The sequence below is a fragment of the Stegodyphus dumicola genome, chromosome 6, assembly GCF_044657685.1.
Source record: "Stegodyphus dumicola isolate Sdum_Otavi_A_Nest chromosome 6, ASM4465768v1".
Taxonomy (NCBI): Eukaryota; Metazoa; Arthropoda; class Arachnida; order Araneae; family Eresidae; genus Stegodyphus; species Stegodyphus dumicola.
In genome coordinates this window covers 19,187,409-19,212,536 of record NC_140773.1, presented here as the reverse complement: position 1 = coordinate 19,212,536, position 25,128 = coordinate 19,187,409, and the positions used below count along the sequence as shown (strand labels likewise).

At 33.1% G+C, this 25,128-nt stretch overlaps 1 protein-coding gene across 1 annotated transcript in view; it reads right to left on the bottom strand.

Annotated features, from left to right (window-relative positions):
• Positions 1-25,128, bottom strand: part of LOC118184078 (uncharacterized) — a 358,399-nt gene that overhangs the window by 19,797 nt on the left and 313,474 nt on the right. Inside the window, exon 5 of the mRNA XM_085818163.1 lies at positions 24,537-24,727. Within this exon, the coding sequence (XP_085674289.1) occupies positions 24,537-24,727 (191 nt within the window). The remainder of the gene's footprint in view (positions 1-24,536; positions 24,728-25,128) is intronic.

Here is a 25,128-nt window from a genome sequence, read left to right as displayed (position 1 = left end):
GTGTGCATAATTGTACCTCAGACATCTATTAACCCTTTATTATGCTGCAGGTCTGTTGCTGGAATAAATATTAAATAACTAGAAGACACTAAAAGCAATACCTAGTATCAAAATCTCTCCAAATTTATTGCGTTTCATTACCCCTAACAGTCAAAAGAGAAATTTGGTCCTTATAACAATATACCTAACACTATAATACTTTTTAAAACTTCCGCACTTATTTCAGTACCGGTGTGCAGATTTTTATACCCGCCATCAAACAGTAATGGGTAGCCAGTCGAAAATATCGTAAAGAAATCTAGGATTTAACTTCCCACAGATCATTAGCAATGTATCAGCTCTTACAATGTAGCTCTTACAACAACTACAATGATGTAGATTCTACTAAAAATTCTACTAAAACATGAAAAATGTACAATACCTTAACCTGGATTCGAACTCGGGACCTTCCGACTGTTAGCCGGACATGCTTCCAATTACATCACGAAGGCACGCGGTAGAGAGGAAGAAATTGAATTATAAGGGTGCAAACAGTATATCTCTATGTCAGGTAAATAATCGTACTGATGAGTGTCTTGTGGCCTATGTTACCGTGTAAGTACATATGTTACCGTGAAAGACGGAAATTCGAGAATGTCGACTTTCACCGGAGAATGTCAACATTCACCAAATACGTCGGTGAAAGATCGAATATTGCATTACATTCTTGTACATTCGGACCCTCACCGGTGTATGTCGACAAACACAGATATGCTCTGGTGTAGGTCGAAAAGAGAGGAGTAGACAAAGAGGCGACTGGCTGTTTCCCGCCAAATCCTTTGTTCTGGTGGGAATCAGTCAGCTTTGTCAGTCTTATGCAAGGTTTGATGGTGCAAGCAACGTTTTCTTAATTTTTTTTCCGATACCCTAATTTATACTGAATGGATACAGCAGTGAATCGGGATCTTTTTCTTAAAAAGTTAAATGCATTAATTGCGGGTAAACGATAAGACATGTTTTTTTTTATTTTTCTCAAGAAAAGTACTCTAAAATACTTTCTGAAGTGGTTTCTCATAAAACTAAGTGCAACACACCTTTGAATTACAGACGATTAAAACGTTTTGACGTTATAAAAATTAATGATAAAGAGAAGTTAATTGTACCATTAAAACCAGGAGAAACGAATATACAGTATTATGTTACCAATGAGGAATTGTTCAGTATACTATATAAAACTCACACCAGAATATTCCACGGAGGAAGAACACATATGCTTAAAGAGTTGCAAATTAAATACAAAAATATTACATATGAAGTTGTAATGTTGTATTTAAATTTAAGCAAACAGTGTCAAATGAAACACAGTGCACCTAAGAAAGGCATTGTTGTGAAACCAATGATCAGTTCTGAATTAAGATGTCAAGTTGATCTGATAGATTTGCAGTCAAACAGAGATGGCGAATATAAGTTCATAATCGTGTATCAAGATCATTTAACTAAGTTTGTCCAGCTACGACCTTTGAAAACTAAGATAGCTGAAGAAGTAGCGTATAACGTTCTTGCAATATTTTTAACATTTGATGCTCCAGCAATATTGCAATCAGATAATGGTAGAGAATTCAGTAATCAAGTCATATCTGAATTATGCGCTATGTGGAAAGATGTTAAGATAGTTCATGGAGGTTACAGCCGAAAACATCGCGACAAAAACACCGCAGACGAAAAGGTCGCGGAGAAAACAACGCAAGGCGAAAACGTCGTGCTACAAAACATCGTGGAAGAAAACATCGCAAAGAGAAAACATCGCAGTTCTAAAACATCGTGGTACAAAACATCGTCGTTGAAAATAAAGCGGTTCAAAAACTTCGCAGTTTAAAAACATCGTTGTCGAAAATACTTCGCAGTTTAAAAATATCGTCGTCGAAAATATCGTGGTAAAAAATAAAGTATCTACAAATCATCGTATGACGATAACATCGCAGACATGCTTTTTTCAGGCATGCTTTAATAAGTGTAAATGGATATTCCCATAATGATTTGTGAGCGCAAGATGGAAAGAAAGATAATTTTTACTTTCATATATTTTATTAATTAATAAATTTTTGCTGAGAAAATAAAAAGTTAAACTTAAGCATAGAAAAGTAATGCAACTTATAGCACTTAATAGAATTTTAAACCGACATAGTTAACTAACAAAGGCCATTAATAAATAATTTTTATAAAATTTTTACTGGTCATTTTTCATGAAAAGTATAATCTATAAGTTGCATTTAATTTTCTATGCTTAAGTTTCCTTCTTACGTTTTCAGCAAAAATTTATTAGTTAATAAAAAAAATGTGAAAGTAAAAATTATCCTTCTTTACATCATGCGCTCACAAATCATTATATGAATATCCATTTACAATTATTAAAACCTGAAAAAAAAAGCATGTCTGCGATGTTATCGTCATGCGATGATTTGTAGATACTTTATTTTTTACCACGATATCGACGATGTTTTGTACTACGATGTTTTAGAACTGCGATGTTTTCTCTTTGCGATGTTTTTCCCACGATGTTTTGTAGCACGACGTTTTCGCCTTGCGTTGTTTTCTCCGCGACGTTTTTGTCCGCGATGTTTTTGCCGCGATGTTATCGGCGGACACCTTCATGGAAAGCCTCGTCACAGTCAAACACAAGGTTCAGTTGAAAGGACCATTCAGGATATACAGAATATGCTAACTGCATGGATGAATGATAACGATACAAATAAGTGGACAGGAGGTTTACCCTTTGTTCACTTTGCCAAGAACAATTACATATATTGAAGGAATACGCCAAAGTCTTTATGAAGCCATGTTTGGCGTTAAAGCAAAAAGAGACATAGCATCGTCTTTTTTGCCTAGCGAACAAATCGCAAATATCGAAACCGAAGAATAACTCGAAGAAACTGCAAGTACTTTAGAAACTGAAGAACAGCTTGAAGAAACTGGTAATACTTCTGAAACAAATTTGAGTGGTGGTCATACCGAAAACCATATTCCAAAGAAAAATATTGAAGAGGACTTGTAATCTACTACGTCTTCATATCAAGTTCTGATTGAAAATCACGAGTTAATTTCTATAAAAGGAGCGGCTGCGAAAGAGAATCTTCATCTGCAACAAAAATGTTACGAACCTCACAAAAACAATTTCCTCCTGCTCAAATTGGTGATGTTGTTGTTGGAGTAGAAGACTCTGACTTCTATAAACTTGCAAACGAGAATGGTACCCTCAAGCAGCTTTACACACGTTGTTAAATATTTGCATAATCGTCTGTAGTAATGGCAACCGCCGTCAATAAAAGGTGGTGCTTTTCTTGGTAGCGGCGCAGTTCATTTTCAGTTCGAAGCAGAGCAGCCCTGCCCAGAGGAGATTTGAGGGGATGATGGTTTCCAGTTCCAGTCCAGCCTGGCTTCCGGTCCAGTCCAGCCTGGGTTACAGTTGCAGTCCAGTCTGGGTTCCAGCCCAGTCCGAGTTCCAGTCCAGTCTGTGTTCCAGCCCAGTCCGAGTACCAGTCCAGTCCAGTTCCAGTCTGGCGTTTTTTAGTCCAGTTCAACTTAAATGGGGAGTTATGCCAGAGGGACCAGACGGATTTTTGTCCTTATAAGATGTGTTCTTTTCCTCAGTCGCCGAATAGCTGACAGTTCAAAGCATTCCTAGGAATTTGAATGTGCGCGTATTTTTCCACCTAAGATGTTAAGTTTGTTCATAATGTTAAGTTATCATCATTTTGAAAATTTTAGTTGAATAAACCTTTAAGTTTGGACAAGGTTTGTGTTCTTCAGAAAATCAAGATTCGAAGTCAGATATATAAAATAACATTAACATAGGTTTTAACGTGAAGAAACAACACACGTAAATCAGTTCGTAATTTGTATAGAAAAGTTAGTTTCCATAGATGAGGCTTATTTTCAAGAAATGTCGCTGATAGAAGCAGCTGCAGCTAATTCTAGAAGCGGTGGGCAAGGCTATATGCGCTGTCGTTGCAAAAGGAAGTGTTCCACAAATAAATGCAGTTGTAAAAGCAAGGGCCTCTTTGTGCAATTCAAAGTGTCATAATAGTTTAAGTTGTTGCAATAAATAAGATGTGAATCACATAATTTAGTAAGTTTTTTATTACTATTATTTTATCTTCTCGTTTAGAAAGTACTGTATAATTAAGTAAGTTTTTAATTTGTATTATTTTCCTTTCTTATTTTGAATGTACTGTGTGTTTTAAGTTCTTACGTTCTTATTTTAAGTCTCAAGTGCGTTTTTTCGCGACTGAATTACGGAGAAGAAAATATAATATTCTTATATGTTCGACATTTACCGGTTAAGTCAGAAATAAGAGTATTTGGAAAATATTTCGGACATACACCAAGCGACTATGTGAATGTTGACATTCACCGGTGAAACGACATTTTCCAACGACATTCTACAGATTTCGGTGTTTCACCGTAATATATGTTTCACAAACATTACAAACATATTACAAACATTGTCTTGTATAAGTTACATGAAACTTATAATACTTAGATATAATATATTGTAAAGGCTCTTATTTTCGCCAAGCTTTAATTTTCGCGATTTTCGCGAGCCCGTCGTAATCGCGAAAATTTAAGCCTCATGAAATACTTTTTTTTTTTTTTTTTCAACTTTCTCAACTTAGGTACTTTTGAAATTTTTCAACTTTCGGTTCTGTTCTTATAAAATTCGCGAAATTTTCAACTCGCGAAATCACCAACATATTTATTTTCGCGAAAATTACGGCCTGCGAAAATAAGGACCTTTACAGTACTTAATACTTACATATGATATACATAACACTTAGATATAATAATACTTAGATGCACATAATACTTAGATATAATCAGCATGAAGTTGGAATTAAAGTTTAAAAAATACGTTACGACTCCAAAATTGCTCCGATTAACTACTGTTGCATTACATTAAAAATATATGTTTGTAGAAACATTAGGTTATTTGGTGCCTCCAAAGACTAAGATGGCAAGGCAGACTAGATGAAAAATTTGCCTTCGCCGGGGAACGAACCACGGACCTCTGAAATACCGGCTGAGTGTGCTGACCACTACACCACGAAGGCACGCTAGAAAAGCGGGAGAAGTACCTTATATACTCCCCTTTTTTAAGGGCGACTGGGGTTTTAAGAGCCCCAGTCGCCAAATACTGGGTGTGGAGAATCTTCATCCAACACCCTTTTAGTTCGGGATCCACTGTAGAGACATTAGGAATTTTTTTGGAAGCAAGAGAGATTGAAAAATTAGCAATTGCCTTCGTCGGGAAACGAAACACGGACCTCTGAAATACCGGATCAGTGTGCTGACCACTACACCACGAAGGCACGCTAGGAAAGCGGGAGAAGTACCTTATATATTTACTAATTACTAATTATGTTGCCTTTTAATTGCCTGCAAAGTTATCAGTATGTAAGAGAAACATTACTTATCTCTAAATGTGTTATAGCAGTTTCACCAAAAAATCCCACATTTGACAGCCGATTGCCAGTCAAAAAAATGGATACACGGAAAATACTTTATTATTTCATTTGTTCAGCATTTATATTTCATTAATAATATCATCAATTTTGTTATTTAAAAATTCATTTCTTTATTTAAGGGAAAAATATGAAATCAAAGTACAAACTACAGCTTTCTTTTCTCCTTTTCCTTTGTTTTGTTTCCTTTCTCTTTTAATTTCTTTTTCCTTTTTTTAAAAAAAATTAACATTAAGTTAGTGCAAAGATTTGCAAATTTGTATTTTTCAAGCATTCGAAATGAAACTCTTTGATTACTTGCTTCTCCAAAGGAATAGGTAATATCTTTTCACATGCACTTTTCACTGGTGTTTTGCTCTATACTACGAAGAAGAAAATCAACACTTTATTTATTGAGCGATGAGAAAAACCCATTAAAAACATAAATTTCTCTCATACAGGTGAGAGGAAATTCAAATCTTATCTTTTGCTTAGGGTCATTTTCACTCAGCCCACGCCAAACTGGATGATTTTCCGCGTAAATAAAGACATCACCTAAAACCCACGCACATTACTTGAATACCCTTTACTTTTTTTAACACAATTTCATGGATTGCTTGTGTGAAAACTTCGGAATTTGTCTTTCATCTTAACCTCGGAAGGAAACCGATGTTATATCGTGACTATGTTTCTATGTGAATTTCATACTACAAATTGAGTTCTTTGTTAGAAGTTGAATTGCTACAATTTTTAAATGGAAGCAATTTACATAACAAAAAAAAAACAAATAAAAATAAAAAAAACCAACCTTGCTCCTCTTTTGCAAACTTGTTTTATTATATGTCAGCAGTTTTATTGTCATAAACATTTAAATCAGATATAAAAGGTCAATATGATAGAAAAAAATGGTAGGCCAATATGATGCCAAAAGATGAGATTATAACACATAATACATTTAAAAGAGTAGTCTTTAAAAAAAAAAAACTTGGTTTTATTTGAATACACTAAGAATTATAAAATATTTTTACTAATTACAAAGAAAAGCGTATTACTAGCAACAGCGAATATTAAATCTGAATTGCTGATGAGAATTTAAATAAATTAGATGTAATCAATGTTGTACACGTTGTTCTATTAGTTTCTATTAGTTCTATTAGTTCAATTCTTCCTTTAAAATGTATTAATGTCTCCGCACAACGCGCGTGTTTTGAGTTACTAATGACATGAATATACTAGTGACGGTGCATGCTTTGAGTTACTAATGACATGAATTTACTAGTGACGGTGCATACTTTGAGTTACTAATGACAAGAATGTTATAATAGCTAAAAATACTCATTTTTAAGGTTTAATGCAAAAACTATGTTTTTAATTTGCAATATTTTATTTAAAATTTTTCAGTTTATATAAAGATAAAAAATAAGGGAAAAGAAAATCACTCCTTCTCAGCGCACAAAAACTATTCGTCTTTCAGCATAATATCGAAGTACGTAATCTTAATGTCATATTTCTTTTAATACCTTCCGATCTATCCGATGGTGTGACATCACTTTATTTGATAATTCTGGATTTGATCCATCACTGTTAGTAGCATTATCATTGTTAGAAGCTCATTGATCGTTAACCATAAAATCTTCAAAAATCCTTAAATTATGTAAATATGAAATAAAGTCATTTAAAAATTATTTTTGATCTTTTCCGACTGTTTAAAGATTGAAATTCGGGGATTGTTAATCATTTGTTAAGCTTAGATATGTGAGAAAAGTCTTCGCAAAACTTCTTAAATAAGGAAATGGGTTACACAGAATTTTGGAAAAATAGAAATGATGATGGTGAAACATTATATTGTCATTTCAAAAAGGTTGCCAGCAAAATTTACTGTAAAAGAAGTAAGACATTAATTGCAATGATTGACACAGACAAACAAACAAAGAAATCAAACTAAGTAAAGCCATGGGAGAATTTCTCTAATAACAGCGAAAGAAAGTGTAAAAATCATCCGGTGATAACCTAAAAAATAGTTGGAAACTAATTAAAAATTTGCCAAGTTAAAAGAGCATATAACTTGTTTATACTCTTTTAATTTGAGGTTTTAAATTATGAAGCTGTAAACACTAAAATCTGTATCCGTTATAAAATCTTGCTATTACTGGTAAATCACCATGCATTTTTGAGCCTTACAATAAATCAACTTGTTCATGCCTTCTGTTTCTTAAACCTATCCCTGCTTTAGCATTCTTATGTACTTATTTAATTAATTTCCATAGTTTCAAATAAATCGGCTTTATTTTCAATTTTGTGAAACCTTTTAATTGTGTCACTTTTTAAATATTACAATATGTGATACGGCAGAATTAAAAAGTGATTCTCTTCAAAATTTCTGAAATATTTTTCTTAAACTCTTATTTTATTAAGGTTCTCGGTGTTTGCAATTATTTTAATGACTTTTATTTTACATTAAAAATTTAATTATCCTATTTTTTATTTATATCAACCGTATAATAATTGATTTAAAAAGTATTCAACACAAATTTTACCATTTGCTAAGTATGAAATGTTATTTCATGGCTAGAAACTTATTTATTATTATTACTTGCTGGGGTGAAATTACTTTATTTCAGTCTGAGTCAATTACGCAATCTTATCTTTATAGCTCAGCCTAGAAAACATGTTTCGCAATCTTATGTTTACAATCTTATTTTGAATTAAAGAAATAATTCATCTCCATGTTAATTTTTTCCCTCTTGATATATTTGCATTTCATCTTTTCTTGACAGGACAGCCATTTTCAGGAAAATTTACCACTTTCTTTTTATAAGAAATTTCATTCAAAATAATAAGAAACAAAACATAAATCAGAAAACCAATAAAATAAAGAAAATTTACTTTATTACTCATTTTTCGTTTTATTTATGTAATGCCATGCGGTAGTCCTGAAGTTCAAATTAATCAATTTCGAATTAAATACGGATATATATGGCGCAGGGTTAGTTATACAGTGTAATATTTGTTGCTCAGCGATGAAGAAGACTTGCAGACAATAACATGCAATATGACTAAATTTATACAAATATTCGTAATAGATTGATTGCACATAGAACCAATGAGAGCTTAATTCAATACATTTTACCAAAATGAACACTTTACAGTTCTGGAACATTTCACAGAAGTTCCAGAACTGTATAAGTGTTCATACAGCTCTTCTCAGTATGATAAAACATAATCAGCAATTTCCACTTCATACAACTGAGAAAGTTAAACACAACGCAATGCGAAATGCATATAAACAGCGAAATTCACACGAAGATATCTCAGTACTTCGTAGTCGACTCTGAACTGAGAAACTGAGAAATAATGCTTTCACCCGGTGACTGAAAAATCTCTAGTACCTTCTTCCATTTCTCGAAATTACTGAAAGGTATATACGATTAAATTTACACTTAACGGTCGGATACGGTTACATTTACATATAGGGATCAATTACAGTTACAATATCAAACAGTTCTACGGGAACTGGACAGAAATGTCGCCAAATGATCGCCAAGTTTGGCGAAAAAAGTTAGTCGCCAAAATTGTTGCCAGCTTGGCGATATTTCGCCAATTTACCGAGATAGCCATTTACTTCATTGTAAATAGACTTGCCCCTGTGATTTTATTTCTCCGGCAGAGCTTCATTTGTTCCGATTTTCATGTTCTGGTTTATTTGATTACGGCAAAGCATACTAGGGCTATCTGCCTAAGGGAAGGGATTTCTTCGTGGAGGACTTTGCAAAGGGAACTGGCTCATATACAGGCTACCAGTGTTCAGCGACTTAACAGCTAGGCCGCTGGTGGGCCTTCGATTTTTATGTTACATTATACAAATTACTTCAATTTTAAACGTAACTTCACTAAAATTCTTTACATATATACAAAAAAATTCGTAACAATATGTATATATTGTTAAATCTATACGATGATGCATCAATACAAATTATATCGAGAGTTAAATTGCATCAGAGAGATCATGCTGTCAGTTTGGCGGGATTGCAAAAGCGTTCTGTATTTTGAGCTACTTCCAAGCAACCAAACGATAACCTAAGATGTTTGTCGCCAACAACTTACGAAATTGGAGAAAGTAATCAAAGAGAAAAGGGCAAAACTGGCAAATTGCAAAGGAATCATGCTCCACCACGGTAGTGCGAGGCCTCACACTACTTTAGCAACCCATGCGAAATTATTGGTACTTATCTGGAAAGTGACGTGGCATCCTCCATATAGTCCCGACCTTGCACATTCAGATTATGACTTCATAACCATTCGAAAATTTCAGTAATAACGATAACCTCAAATCGTACTTAGGTTGAGTATTTCTACTTATCAAGACCAGAAGTTGTATGAGCGCAGTATTATGAAGTTTCAGGAAAGATGGCAAAAGGGTTGTCAAACAGAATGGAACCTATTTGACTGTTTAAAAGTTCATTTTTTGTATAGAAAAGCTGAGGTTTATTTCACACTAAAAACCTGAAATTACTTTCTCGCCAACCCCATATTTTAGCTTTAAAATGATAAACCTTATAAACTGAATATTTGAAATAAAATATGCAAATGTCCTTAAAAAAAATCTAGAAATCTAACATTTTCACTCTTATTCTAATTTAAGTCTTTATGTGCGAAAAGCATACTTCCCGAATTTACATTAATCTATTGGAAAAATTCCAAATTCAGCCTAACAGCAGTAAAATAAAAAAAAATTCCTGAACAAAAGCGGAATTCTAATCTATGCAAATTTCTAATTTGTCCTAAAAGTTTGTTGTAAATATGATTGCCTTTTGCAAGCTAGTCAGATAGTGAGAAAAAGTGCATAAATTATTGAGATGATACTAAAGATGAGATTAATGTGTTTTTAATGGAAAGTTCCGTGTTGAAGATATTATATGTTTCATTGCGGTCAAATGCTTTTGAATTTCTACACCTTCATACTTCAGAAATCTTGCAGTCTTAGCTTTGAAATCATCTGAAACTTCACAACACTTTTCCAATCAAGTGAACTTGCGAAACAGTGTCAATGCCTCTGCATGTTTTTCCCGGAATGTTTCGAATACAAACCCGCATTGAAACTCGTTTTGTTCCTTTTCTTGTGGTTGAAGAGGGTCACGAGAACATCGGTCATCGTTTTCAGATTGACCCATAGGGTGAAACCGCCTTTGTCCGAAAGATTCCCACGAATTATATACAAGAAAGCATTCGAATTATTTCTTGAATACAGCGCTTGTTTTGAGGTACAACGTGGTGTTGTACAACGCCAAGAGTTCTTTGAAAGTTGTTGAAGTATCGTGGAGTTTTCCGCCAATCATCATAGAAGTGAAACGTAAAGATTATTCTTAACGCTTTTTCTTCCAAGTTCTAAACATGCGTGTAATATTTTAGTGAATAGATTTTTGAGGTTACGGAAATTATCTGCATCTTCGTAGAACCAGCTTTTTGCTTTCATTCTTCAAGCTGTGAGTGAAGCGGTTTTTCATAGAGGTTAGAAACAGGACATAGATATAACCCATAACAAAACGATTAAATAATGAAGAATGTATATGTATTTATGGATATTTCTCACACTGTGTAAAAATGGCGGCACCTATAACCACCAAATTTTGAGCACACATAATCCTTCACACGAACATGTGCACTCCGAAGCCTGAATTTCGCATTTTAAATTTATTTATTTATTTCATAGTTTGTGAGACTAATGAATTTTTGATGAACAAACTCAGTGATTTAAAAGCAATGCTTCGTTATTGTGCAAAAGAAGATATTTATGTTTTAAATCTAATCAGGAAACTCAGCGTTTCATAGGGAATGTGTTGCCATTTTCTGAAATAAAATATTTTCTTCCTCGTACCAATGATATGCCATTCGCCAGATATTTAATTTTTCTTTTCAGATTTATTTTGTCTGTTATTAATTAACAGATTAATAGTTTAGAAGAAATAAACGCAGTTCTTCATTTTCATTATTGTTAATTACTAGCTGGACCTTTGAAAATACCTGGATTCATTAAAATCTTTATCCATATTATAAAAAAAATCTTTAGGGGGCTAGTTATAAAAATTATTACAACTTCTGATTTTTCAATTATTAATTAAACTGTAATAAAAATAATAAAAAAACGTCTTTTTAGCTTTATTATTAATCATCGTTTTCTTCTTTCTTCGCACTTACGACACATATAGTTTAACAAGAACTCACAAAATTTTTAAAAAGCATTCCCGATGCAATGTTAAGTGTTGACATGGATCTTCCTATTTTTTTTTAGTGTGTTCTCAGTTCATCATATCACTATTCAGTTTCCTTAATAAGATGACTAAAAAAAAAACATTTTTAGTCTTAACTTTTTATGTGTCAACTTTATTTATTAAATATCACATTCGTCGAATTTACGACACATGTATAATAGTATTTTTTGCATAATGTAATATGAAATGCTTCAAAGAGACAAAGTTCTGCCGGAAAAATAAGATTACAGGGGACAAGTATATTTAACATTAAAATAAATGGCTAACTCCCTAAATGGGCGAATTATCACCAAGCTGGCAACTAGTTTTATTTTCAAATTTGGCGAAAATCGTCAAAAGTCGCCAAACTTGGCGACCAGTTGGTGACATTTTGTTTCGGTCCTTCTATAACCATAACTGATACTGCAATTTATTCCCATATGTAATGGTAACCATTTAAGGCCTTTGTATGCAACTTAAATGTAACTGCATATGCCTTTCAGTAATTTTGAGAAATGGAAGGTACTAGAGATTTCTTGGCGGCCGGGGGAAAACTATATAAAAATCGGACAGAGCATCAGCTCTAAGGTTATAGTTCATGATTGACTTCGGAATATTAAGATATCGTGCTCTGTCATACTGAGAAGAGCTGTGCTTGTATTTTTGCGGAAAGTTCTAGAACCGTAAAGTGACCCTTTTGGTAAAATAAATTTTATCGCGCTGTCATCGGTTCTGTGTGCATTTAATCCATTATGAACCCGTACGACGCTCGGAACAGTATATCTTTGCCTGAAAGTCTCTGATATAATTTTCCCGTTAAGCATATTTTGTGTCATGCTGGTTATAAGATAAACAAATATTTTAATTTTTAGAATTTTATGTCGCCTTGTTATTTTTTCTGTAATCTAAATCTAAATCTGATATAAATGCGATTTGTGGATTCATTCAATTTTTGAGGGTAACTAACCATTTATTTATTACATTGCTTTATATTTAGCATTATTTGAGTGATATTCTCTGTAGATCGAAAACAAAATTTCTTAATTTTCTGATGGGATAATTTCGACTGTGCTAATTCTACGCTTTAAATGTGTTTAATTGCTAGGCCGTACAAAGAAATCAAGTGGGGTCCACACCAGATTTTTTAATTTTGAAATAAACTAAAATCCATTTTAGAAAATGAATAAAAAATACTCTTTTACGGCATAAATAAATGAGAGTAGTTCGTTTTATTTCTTTGAATAATCTTAAAGAAGAAATGAATAAAACAGCAATCAAATTTTATTCTTTTTTGATAATTCTTAAAATTTTCTTTTCGTCTCTGTTTTAATTTCAAGACTGAAACGATTACATTCATTTCCGTTATATGCATAACACGATTACACGCAAAACATTATTTATTAATATTAGAAACAAATAATTATTTAGAAAAAGTAATTTACTCCCTAAGAAACAGAACGTTATGATATGCATCTTGAAAATGCATTATTTAAAATCAATATCTAATAGAGTTAATTTAAAAAATACTTCTCAGGCGTCCGCTTATGACGTCATTATCTAAACGAAACCAGATTGGATGGAAATGTGAGATATCTATGGGAAATATCATATGGTCACCAAACCAGCATTTATTCGATGGAGAGGTATTGAAATTTTATCTTACTCGTACTTTCAACATTTTTCTACCTGGAAATTTCCCATACCTCTTTTTATAATATTTCAAAAGTGTTAAATGTTTAACGTAAGCTACTTATCGGATATAGGAAATATTTAAGACGCATAATTTTTAACGAGAAATTCCTTTTTTACATATGACATTAGAGATAAATGGTATGTTTTTCCCTCAATGTTTTTTGAAAATATTTTGTCTATTTGATACGTAATTTACAGCCAGAAATGTTTGCACACATAAGAAAAATCTATGTAGTCCTGATATGTTTTCGCAACGAAAGGGCATCATTTTTCGCGAATAGATTCTAGTGAGAATGAAGCGGAAATTTTGCCAAAGAAGAAAAATGTTTTCAAAACTACAAGCCTTTATTGTTATTCTAATTATTCTAAAGAAATCATTTTCAAAAAGAAAAAAAAAAAGATTTCTGTAATAAAAATAACAAAAAGAAAATATTATTTTTTGATAGTCAAGCACTAAACTAATACAAGCATGTTAAAAATGCGCTAATAAGTAAAATATTTTAGCTACTATTCGGCCACATTAATTAGCTTTAGTATAGTTAGTATTTTAAATCCGACGCTAACTTTTGTTCGCCTATCATGTGTAATATTTATCCTTCTTTAACCTGACTGCATGAGTGCTACTAGATAAAAAATTTATCAGTTTGGATTTTTTAGGATAAGTTCATAATAAATAAGTAAATAAATCGTTAATCAAAGCAAATAATATTAAAAAAAAAAAAACTCTGAAAGATCTCAGATTTTCCATCACGCTCAAGGGGCTGTTTTTTAACGTTTTGTGTGTTACCCTTATTTATCAAATATCATGCTCTTCGCACTTAAAACATAAAATTCAGTTCAAAAACAATATCGCAAAATAATTTTAAATATAGCATACTTTAGAACTTCCGATACACAGTCTCACGCGCTGTTTTTTTTTTTTTTTGTACGCTTTGAAATCCTTGAGTTTGTTAATCAAAAATTCGTTAAAGTTTTACACAATGTGAAATCGATAATAAAACAAATTCCAAATTTAAAATTTGGGCTTCCAAATGACCATATACGTAGTAAGATTACGTCATTCAAAATTGGATAGCTCTAAGTACCGTTGTTTTATCGCAGTGCGAGAAACATACATACATTTATGCATATTCTACATTATTTAATTTCTTCAAATATAATACAGGGCGATAATATTTGCTGGCAACAGTTTGAAAAGTGAAACTGACATTCAGAGTGATTCGACGCAAAATCGCAAAACGAAAACAACAGTCCTTTTGTTTTTGTTTTGCGATTTTGGGCCGATGGACTAATAAAAATCTGAAAGCTTTCAGATTTTACACTACGCACAAATGGACATTTTTTTAAAGTTTTGTGTGTTATCATTATTTTTTAAATATCATGTTCTCCATACTTAAACCATAAAATTCAGTTCAACAGCAATATCGCAAAATAATTTTAAAATCAGCATATCTTTCGAATTTCCTATACACAGTCTCGCGCGCTGGAGATATTCCCCCCCTCCCCCGTGCAGTGTTGCCAGTGTTCGCTTTTAAATCGTTGAGTTTTTTAATCAAAAGTTCGTTCAAGTTTTGCAAAATATGAAATAGATGATAAAACAAATTCCAAATTTCGGCTTCCAGATGCCCATATTCGGGTGGAAACGTACGTCATTCAAAATTTGATGGCTCTAGTTACCGTTGTTTTATCACAACGCGAGAAACATGCATACATTTATGCAAATTCTTCATTGTTTAATTTCTTTAACTATAATAGAGGGCGATAAAATTTAGTGGCAACAATTTGAAAAGTGAATTGACATTTCAACGCAAAATGTCAAATGGAAATGAATAGTCCTTTTGGGCATATTGTCCCTTTGGTCTAAAAATAAAAAATCTGCAACGGTTCAGAATTTAATGCTAGTCTAAAAGTGTTGTCAAGTTTTTTTTTACGCACACAGTCCACCAGTCTGCTTTGATCTCACTATTGTGAAACCATTTCTTTTTGTCATTTTAACTTTATTATTAAAGATACTTTACTAGATTAAACTTTATTATTATGATACATATTCATTTCAACTTTAAAGAGTCAATACATAATTAAGGCAAACAGCAACAAGTATTTCAATGTTAAAGAAATATTAATTTTGTTCTTTAACAACAATTTGTTTAAAAGAGAGTGAAATAAATATTTATTAACTCTAAGAAGTAAATTAGAAACGTTAATTTTTCGATGGAAGAGCTCTCGAATTTAGTTTCTTATGCGTTTAAACATCATATTGTGTACGTGATGAGAGTTCGTATAATCTCTTTTTAAATTAGATTAAGACAAGTTTAAAACGTTTCAAATTAAACTTGAATATGAAATGCTCATGATATTGTTGGTATGCGCTTATAAACGTTCGTGGTTTGTGAACCATTTATCATACTATTTTTGTTTGTTTTAATTGCTAGTAGAAAACTATTTTTTTTTTTTTTTTTTTTCAGAACCATGATGCCAATTGTTAAAACTTACGGCAACCTATATTTAATTGGAATTCACACTTCAGAAAATGATGTGAACTTTGTTTCTAACTCAGTGGGTCACCAAGCAAGGAAGAGTGGTACGGTCTGTACTAACAGCAAAAATACAAATAGCTACAAATCGTGATATTTTCTTCAATGACCTCATCCTACTCTCCACCACTTTCTGTTTTTCCCACAATTCATTTGTGTACGCCCAGCAGCGCCATCATCACGAATGACCATCGGTCAATACAATTTTCAAGAACTGAAATGTCGAATATACACTTCAGTTTTCATCAGACAAAAGAAATTCGTCTTCGGCACGTACTGTAAAACTCACGTTTCCAATTTCAAATCGAGCACCCACACTCGAGTTTCCCTATGATTTTCGCATTCAAATGAATGGAAAATATTGAAATTAAAGTTCTTTTGTGTGTCAGTAAGAAATAAGTTAAAAATCTAATTTTCGAAATCGTGTAGACATTTTAAATTAGGTTCACAGAATGCCCTAAATTGTTAAATACTTCTCACCTTGAGTTATTACCTATTTGCTGCCCTAAATATGTAAGAGTGCCTTTAATGCAATTAGTTACGGGATAAAATAAATAGAAAAGGTATATAAAACCATAATGCAGAACATATATGATACATTTTTTTCTGAATTAATTTCATGTCATATGATTTCATACAACTAAAAGTTATTCATGATATGAACCACTTAAATTTTTTTTTCAGCCATTAAATTGCATTTGCATGAAATCATTACAAAAGAAATGAATGGAAGCTATTAAAATATAACTTTAAATGCAGTTTACGTTTAGGACTTCAGACAGAATATTAGGTAAAGTGACTGACGAATTAAAAGAAGTTGAATGAATAAAGTAAATACTAGGCAGAGAATAAAGCCATTCTATCAAAATTTCTAACGAAGTCATTCCCATCAGATATTCTTATGTTTAATTAAACTTTTATCCTTTGTTAAACTATAAACTTAAGGGGCAAGTAAAATAGGTACTTACATATTATAGCAACCACCTTAGTAGAAATCGCCAGAATTTCACAATACGCCCACTCTGGTAACCATCCACATAACAATTATTCAGGCAACCATTAGCGTTAGAAATATTCAATTTCCAACGTATTATACACTGAAGTGACAAAAGTCATAGCATACCTCTTAATATTTTGTCGGTCTTCCTTTTGCCCGGCGAAGTGCAGCAACTCGACGTGGCATGGACTCAACAAGTGGTTGGAAGTCCCCTGCAGGAATATTGAGCCATGCTGCCTCTACAGACGTCCATAATTGTGAAAGTATTGACGGTGCAGGGTTTTGGTCACGAACTGACCTCTCGATGATGTTCCATAAATGTTCGATGGGATTCATGTCGGGCGATCTACGTGGCCAGATCATTCGCTGGAATTGTCCAGAATGTTCTTCTAACCAATCGTGAACAATTGTGGCCCGGTGACATGGCGCATTGTCATCCATAAAAATCCCATCGTTGTTTGAGTACGTGAAGTCCATGAATGGCTGTAAGTGATCTCCAAGTAGCTGAAGGTATCCATTTCCAGTCAATGATTGGTTGGTTCAGTTGCACCAGAGGACCGAGTCCATGCCATGTAAAAACAGCCCAGAACGTTATGGAACCACTACCAGCTTGAACAGTGCCTTGTTGACAACTTGGGTCCATGGCTTCGTGGGGTCTGCGCCACACTCGAACCCTACCATCAGCTCTTACTAACTGAAATCGTGACTCATCTGACCACGCCACGGTTTTCCATTCGTTTAGGGACCAACCGATATGCTCACGAGCCCACGAGAGTCGCAGCAGGCGATGTCGTGCTGTCAGTAAAGGCACTCGAGTCGGTCTTCTGCTGGCATAGCCCAAAGAAGACAAATTTCGCCGCACTGTCCTATCGGACACGTCCCTCGTACGTCCGACGTTGATTTCTGCGGTTATTTGACGCAGTGTTGCTTCTCTGTGAACATTGACAACTCTACGCAGACGTCGCTGGTCTCGGTCGTTAAGTGCAGGTGGTCGGCCACTGCGCTGTCCATGGTGGGATGTTATGCCTGAAATTAGATACTTTCGGCACACTCTTGACACTGTGGATCTCGGAATGTTGAATTCCCTAACGATATCCGAAATGGAATGACCCATGCGTCTAGCTCCAACTACCATTCCGCTTTCAAAGTCTGTTAATTCTCGTCGTGCGGCCATAATCACGTCAAAGCCTTTTCACATTAATAACTTGAATGGCGTTTTTAGAAAAATTATGATTATGTTTTATCTCAAACTCGAGTTTAAAATTTGTGCTTGTGGGTTTTTTCCTATAACAGAAGATACGAAGGTGAAACTTTTGAAGGAATACAGTATTTTGCTGCAAAATCGTTAAAGGAACAATGCTTCGAATCGTTTCTGAAAGTAATGGCTACGAAATTTCTACCACAACAAACATCTTGTGTTTTGGAACAAATATATACCGTATTTGCCGTCGTATAAAACACACTTCTCTCTTTTTTTTAAATAGGTTTGAAAAATGGGGTGCGTCTTATAAGTCGATACTCAGTTTTTGATTACATTCATTTCTGGAAATTTCCTCTATTCAGAGTTATACGATTTTTTTCTCGTTCCCTTGCGGAGTGTGGAAATATTACAATTACGTAGAGTTTAGTAAATGCGCACGCACGTGCTGTCATCGACGATCACAACTGGGTTCGTTTAAAATTTTCAGTTTTTGCGAACGACTTTTATGTATGTGAAATTTCGGTTCAATTACCTTAAATTTGTTGCCAAGTTATGGCTCAAAAACAACGTCGGCACTGCTATAACATAGCACGCAAGCTGGATGCAGTCTTCAAATTTTGAGGTTACACCATCAGAAAGAAGGAAGAGTGTTGTTGTGAATGGGCCAAAGTTTCATGGGATGTTGAGAAAACAGAGAGAGTGATTAAATCATTTAAGAAGCGTGGCATTATTAATGCACTGCATGGACAATTTGTTGTATGAGGACTCAGATGCTGATTTAGAAGAAGTTTGAAGTGACTCTTCATTTAGCTCTGGTGATGAGTGTTTGGGTTTTGACGAAGAGAATTAAAAAGTTGTTCTTTCCCAGATAGGTTGGGTATTTGCATAGCTTTGTATTTGTAATTATATTTAAAATAATATACATTCATTATAATGATCAATAATAAAGTTTCATCCATCAAAAATATGTATAAAAAATCTGATGTGTACACCACATGACTTCCTTGTACGGAATATTAAATTATATGCATTTTTTCTTGCATTTCATTTATTGAATTAAATCTACTTCGCCGATAGCGCATAAACCACAACAAAATAAATACATTCTTTAAAATTCACTCTATTTGTTTACCATAGCGACACTCTGGCGCTAGGTTCACTTAACAGCATTATAGTTCGTTCACATTATAACTCAGAATGCACAAAATTGGTATCATTTAAAGAATAATCTAATCGTTGCCACATTCAAGTACTATAATATTATATAATACCTATTCAAATACTACAATACCTATTCAAATGTTATAATAAAGCTAGAACGATATATAAAAGAAATTAAGAAAACAAAACAAAAAAGAAACAGTTTTTCACAGACGATTGAGTATTTCTCATTCAATTAATTCAGTTCTCACTTCGCGACAAGGCAAAAATGCATAAAAACTCAAAATATCTATATTAAAAATGAAATCCTCAAAAAAATTCCAGAAAGGATTAAGCCTGATTTAATTCGCAATAATAAATGAAGGCGTTATCTTTGTCGTTGCGAAGCTACGTTTCTCTAGATTGGCAACAAATCCACTACTCTGCTGTTTCAAAAGTAAATAAGCAATGGCCGCCATCAAAAAGATTATTAGGCTTAGCGGCACTTAAACAACTTTAAAATTGTTGATAATCCAAAATGTATTGCATACAGATTTACTAAAGGCATAAAAACTTTAACCGGAATATAAGAACAACATAATTCAATCATTTTTAAAGCAAAAAATGCACAATTTACAAACAAATAAGAGTAAAGAAACTGAGATCACTGAGCCGGGTAAGAGAGTGGATATATATATATAAATATATTTATATACGTTTGGTGCGGCCGATTGCAACCAAAATACGAGGTGCACAGCTACGTGTTATAGCAGTCCTATATACAAAATTTCAACGTTTTGAGATTACTCGTTTTTGAGTTATGCGAGATACCCACGTACATACATTCTTACAGACGCCACAAAAAATTCTCTTAAGAATTCATTTCAGTTTTTATATTTTTTTGAAGGAAAAGAGTCTTTTATTCTGTCCTTACGTACAGATATCACGCAAAAAGATCGTTAAATTGCATTCGAAAGCGGTCAAAGTGGATATTTTCGTTGAAATATGCTGCGTGAAACTTTTCGCGATTACAATACTTCCTTTTTACTACGTACAAGGAAGTAAAAAGGGAATGCGGCTTACAGGCCAGTGCGTCTTATACACCGGCAAATACGGTAATAGAAAAGTCAAATATGTATGTATGTAATAAATGTCACCGTGAAAGACCGAAATTGGAGAATGTCGACATTCTCCTGTGAATGTCAACACATACCAAATAATTCGTATGTTTAAACCAAATATTTGGTTATATTCTTATACATTCGGACCGTCATTGCTGTAGTCGACAAGGACAGATATGCTCTGCCGAAGGTCGAAACAAGAATCCGAGAAAATGGACAGAAAGCCTTGTAAAAGCATTGGACTCTTGTACAATTCAAAGGGTCATAACAGTTTAAGTTGTTGCAATAAATAAGATTATATAATGTCAATCACACAATTAATTAATTTTATTACTAACCCAAAGCGCGTTAGCCCAGAGGGGCGATTAATTTCGTTTTGGCATTTTGCGTTGGTTCAGTATAAATGTCGGTACACTTTTCAAATTGTTGCCACCCAATATTATTGCCCTGTATTATATTTAAATAAATTAAATAATTAAGAATCTGCATAAATGTATGTATATTTCTCGTATTGTGATAAAACAACGGTACATAAAGCCATCGAATTTTGAATGACGTAATCCTACAGCGAATATGGGCATCTGGAAGCCCAAATTTGAAATTTGGAATTTATTTTATTATTGATTTCATATTTTGTAAAATCTTAACGAATTGTTGATTAACAAACTCAAGGATTTCAAAACGAGCAATGGCAACACGTTGTAACAAAAAAAAAAATTATTTCCAGTAAAAAATTTATGTAAATAATTTAAAGGCAGTTTAAAATAAAATATTCGGTTAGAAAATTAAAATGAAGCCTATAAGTTTATTACTAGAAGTTGCAACATAAATTCAAAAATTTTAATGCATTTTTCCAATTTCAATTCATTCAATGCAATTCTTAAATTCATACACAAAAATGCATTTTTCATAGGTAAATTGCCTTTGAATTCTTTGATAAATTAAGCAACTAATCTGATTTACAAGTTTAAGATTACTTCGGGGAAAACAGATTTAAAATTTGAACAAAAAGAAAAATTTTATTTCTTGTTAGTTATAATTTGCACTTTATTTTATTCATTTAAAAAAAATCTTTCCGAATGTAGAGATCACCATGTCGAAGCTTGTTACTCTTCTGAAGTTTCTGTGTATCATCACAATCAAAACCGTACGCGGAAATAGATCATCATCGAAACCATCCCAGAAATGCCTAACATAATTCTAAAAGCAAAACCTAGATGAATTGTTACAACATTTCAATTGTGTTCCCGGAGCATGTCAATCAAAAAGTGACCATTCCTTATGCGAAGGCAAAAATCCAGGCATCGAAATCTACTTTATTCCTTCTTCCATCTTTAGAAATTATTATCTGGAGAAAGGTAGATAAGAGAAGATTATCATGTTTTCCTTAAAGAGGTGGAGTCCAGCAAGAAAAAATGCCCCTAATCTAGTTTACTTTATTCAGATCAAACATATTCTGCATGGGAAGATGTACTACGAATAGGATCTTACGAAATAAAGCAAAACTGTTGCTAAAGAAAGAAATTGTTAATAATACTAATAAAAATCTGCCATCCTGTCATGAATAAACAATCTGACTTTTGATGATTAAGAAATTGTCTGTGGAATCATTCATATTGTAACCATATAGCAAATGATTTTGCTTCATGATTCTCCGCCAGAAGAACGCTACTTGCATGAAAATAAATTTAAATGAAAGATTTTTTTAATGAAGTACTTTTTAAGGCAGCCTAAGGTTTTTCATGAAGGAACTCTTTTATATTATTATGCAATCGTGGAAAAAAAAAGATATCCGAAGTATGTGCTACATGGTTTAAAAATTACCTGTATCTTCAAAAACGTCAAGACTTTTTGGATAATATTTTTATATATTTTTTTCCTTTCAGCTGTTTAATAAAAGGTATACTAGAATATTTGTTCTCCATTTATAAGACTTTAAACAAAAGGCAATAATTAATTCTCAAAATATATACATCCAACTTTATTGTTAGTCCAAAGGGGCTTTGTCTCTGATTGTTTTCGTTTTGGAATTTTGCGTCGAATCACTTTTTAGATTATTGCCACCAAATGTTAGAGCCCTCTGTAATATTTAAAGAAATTAAATAATGAAGAATATGCATAAATCTATGTATGTTTCTCGCATTGTGGTAAAACAACGGTACCTAGAGCCATCCAATCTTGAATGAAGTAATCCTACTGTGAATATGGGCATCTGGAAGCCCAAATTTGAAATATGGAATTTGTTTTATTACCGATTTCATATTTTGTAAAACTTTAACGAATTTTTGATTAACAAACTCAACGATTTAAAAGTGAACAATGGCAACACTTTACGGGGGTGGGAAACCTTTTTATCTCCAGCGCGTGGAACTATGTATCGGAAATTCTAAAGATATGCTCATTTTAAAATTATTTTGCGACATTCCTGTTGAACTCAGTTTTATGGTTTAAGTGCAAAGAACATGATATTTATTAAATAAAGGTAACACACACACACAAAAAAAAAAAAAAAAAAAAAAACGCCCCTTTGGACGTAGCTTAAAATCTGAAACCTTTCAGATTTTTTTTAATATTATTTTCAGTTCTAAAAAGCAGATAATAATTCGAATTACTTTTTCCCGATGGTATATTAGAGGCTATTTTTATTAATAGCATATATTAATATGAACAATATAATCTGATGTGGACTACATCAGACACTACCACATCAGATTACTACATCAGACACTACCACATCAGATTACTACATCAGACACTACCACATCAGATTACTAGATCAGACACTACCACATCAGATATTATTACATCAGACACTACCACATCAAATTGCTACATCAGACACTACCACATTAGATTACTACATCAGATACTACCACATCAGATTACTATATCAGACACTACCATATCAGATTACTACAACAGACACTACCACATCAGATTACTACATCAGACACTACCACAGCAGATTACTACATCAGACACTACCACATCAGATTACTAGATCAGACACTACCACATCAGATATTATTACATCAGACACTACCACATCAAATTGCTACATCAGACACTACCACATTAGATTACTACATCAGATAATACCACATCAGATTACTACATCAGACACTACCATATCAGATTACTACAACAGACACTACCACATCAGATTACTACATCAGACACTACCACAGCAGATTACTACATCAGACACTAGCACATCAGATTACTACATCAGCCACTACCACATCAGATACATGACTTCCTTGTACTTGTGTGTTGTACCTTGTATATGGAACCTTCCTTGTACTTGTGTGTAAGACAGCACATACCTTTCTTACACTTGTGCGTTGTACTTATATATATATATTTTGTTGCATTTCATTCTCGAATTATTCTGACTAACTCAAACGATCCCTCAAGGCAAGTTGAAAATGATACCAAAAACTGTAGATTTTGAAATTAAATATCAATTTTTGTTGTACGATGAAGTCAAACTTCTTACAAATTACTTTTTATAATGAGTATAAAACGTTCCCAAATATAAGTATAAGAATCGCATAAAAAATTAGATTTCATTATTTATAAAAAACTATTTTTTCTTAAATTTGACATTGTCAAAACGTGAACATTTCCGTCATTTAAAATACTTCCATAATATGGAGGTAATTATGACCAATGATTGTGATAATAAAGGTTGGGTAAAGAGAATCTCCATCAAAATCGGGGGCGGAACTGAGCGAAATCGTCCTGTCACATGCACGGTGTTCAAGGCTTTTGCCAGCGATAGGAGCAATCTTTTACTCCTTGCCACGAAACGTGGCAAGGAGTCCCATACAACACCCAATTCCCAACACAACACAACAGCGTTTTAAAGAAAAGTATCTTCAGATTGTTTTCTGTTCCTGCAGTTAAACTCGTTTAAAGCCAGCTTTAATTAGTAACTGCAGTCAAGTGAGCTGCATATATTTCTTTGCGTAAAAGACATAACGTAAAAAATATTTAGAGCTAAGGAAATCATTTGGAAAAAATATAAGCTGGGAATTAAAACTGTCAAATTTTTAAACAGCAAATCATTGTTGCTGTTTGAAAATTAAAGGATTAAAACTTTTTCAAGGTTAAATCTACGTACTTTAATCCTGTGTTCTCCATCCGTTCGTTCCAAGGTTTGAGTAGCTCTGGAGTTAAACAGGACATAATCTGGATCTGACCAATCTCTAGGCGGAAACTGTGTAGATGAGGAAGTACCTTTGGACTTTGGACGACTTTTGTCCCAGCGTCCTCGACGAAACCACTTACTGAACATCGATGACGACTTTTCCTCTGAAATGAAAACTGTGTAAGGAAAAAAATACGAGACAACATTTTTTTAATGAAAAATGTTGTTTACTGTTGTGCCTTTTTCTTTTAGCAATGACTATAAGGAATATAGAATTTTACAATCTCATTATATAACAAGTAATATAAAAATAATTTTTTAAATCCGATTCCTACTTAGGTCAGCAAAGAAGAATTTTATTTTAGTTACTTTTTATTGATATTATTAGTATATTATCTTTTCCAATATATGAAGCTGATGGTCGTCGATAATCTCTCATTCTATCCATGTCTTGTAATGCTTCATTATTGCAAGGAACCTTTCCAGTGAGTTTCGAGCAGTCCAATTGTAAGGATTACGTTAATTTTATTAACACTTAAATTTTAAGTTAAAGTTCCTTTCCTGT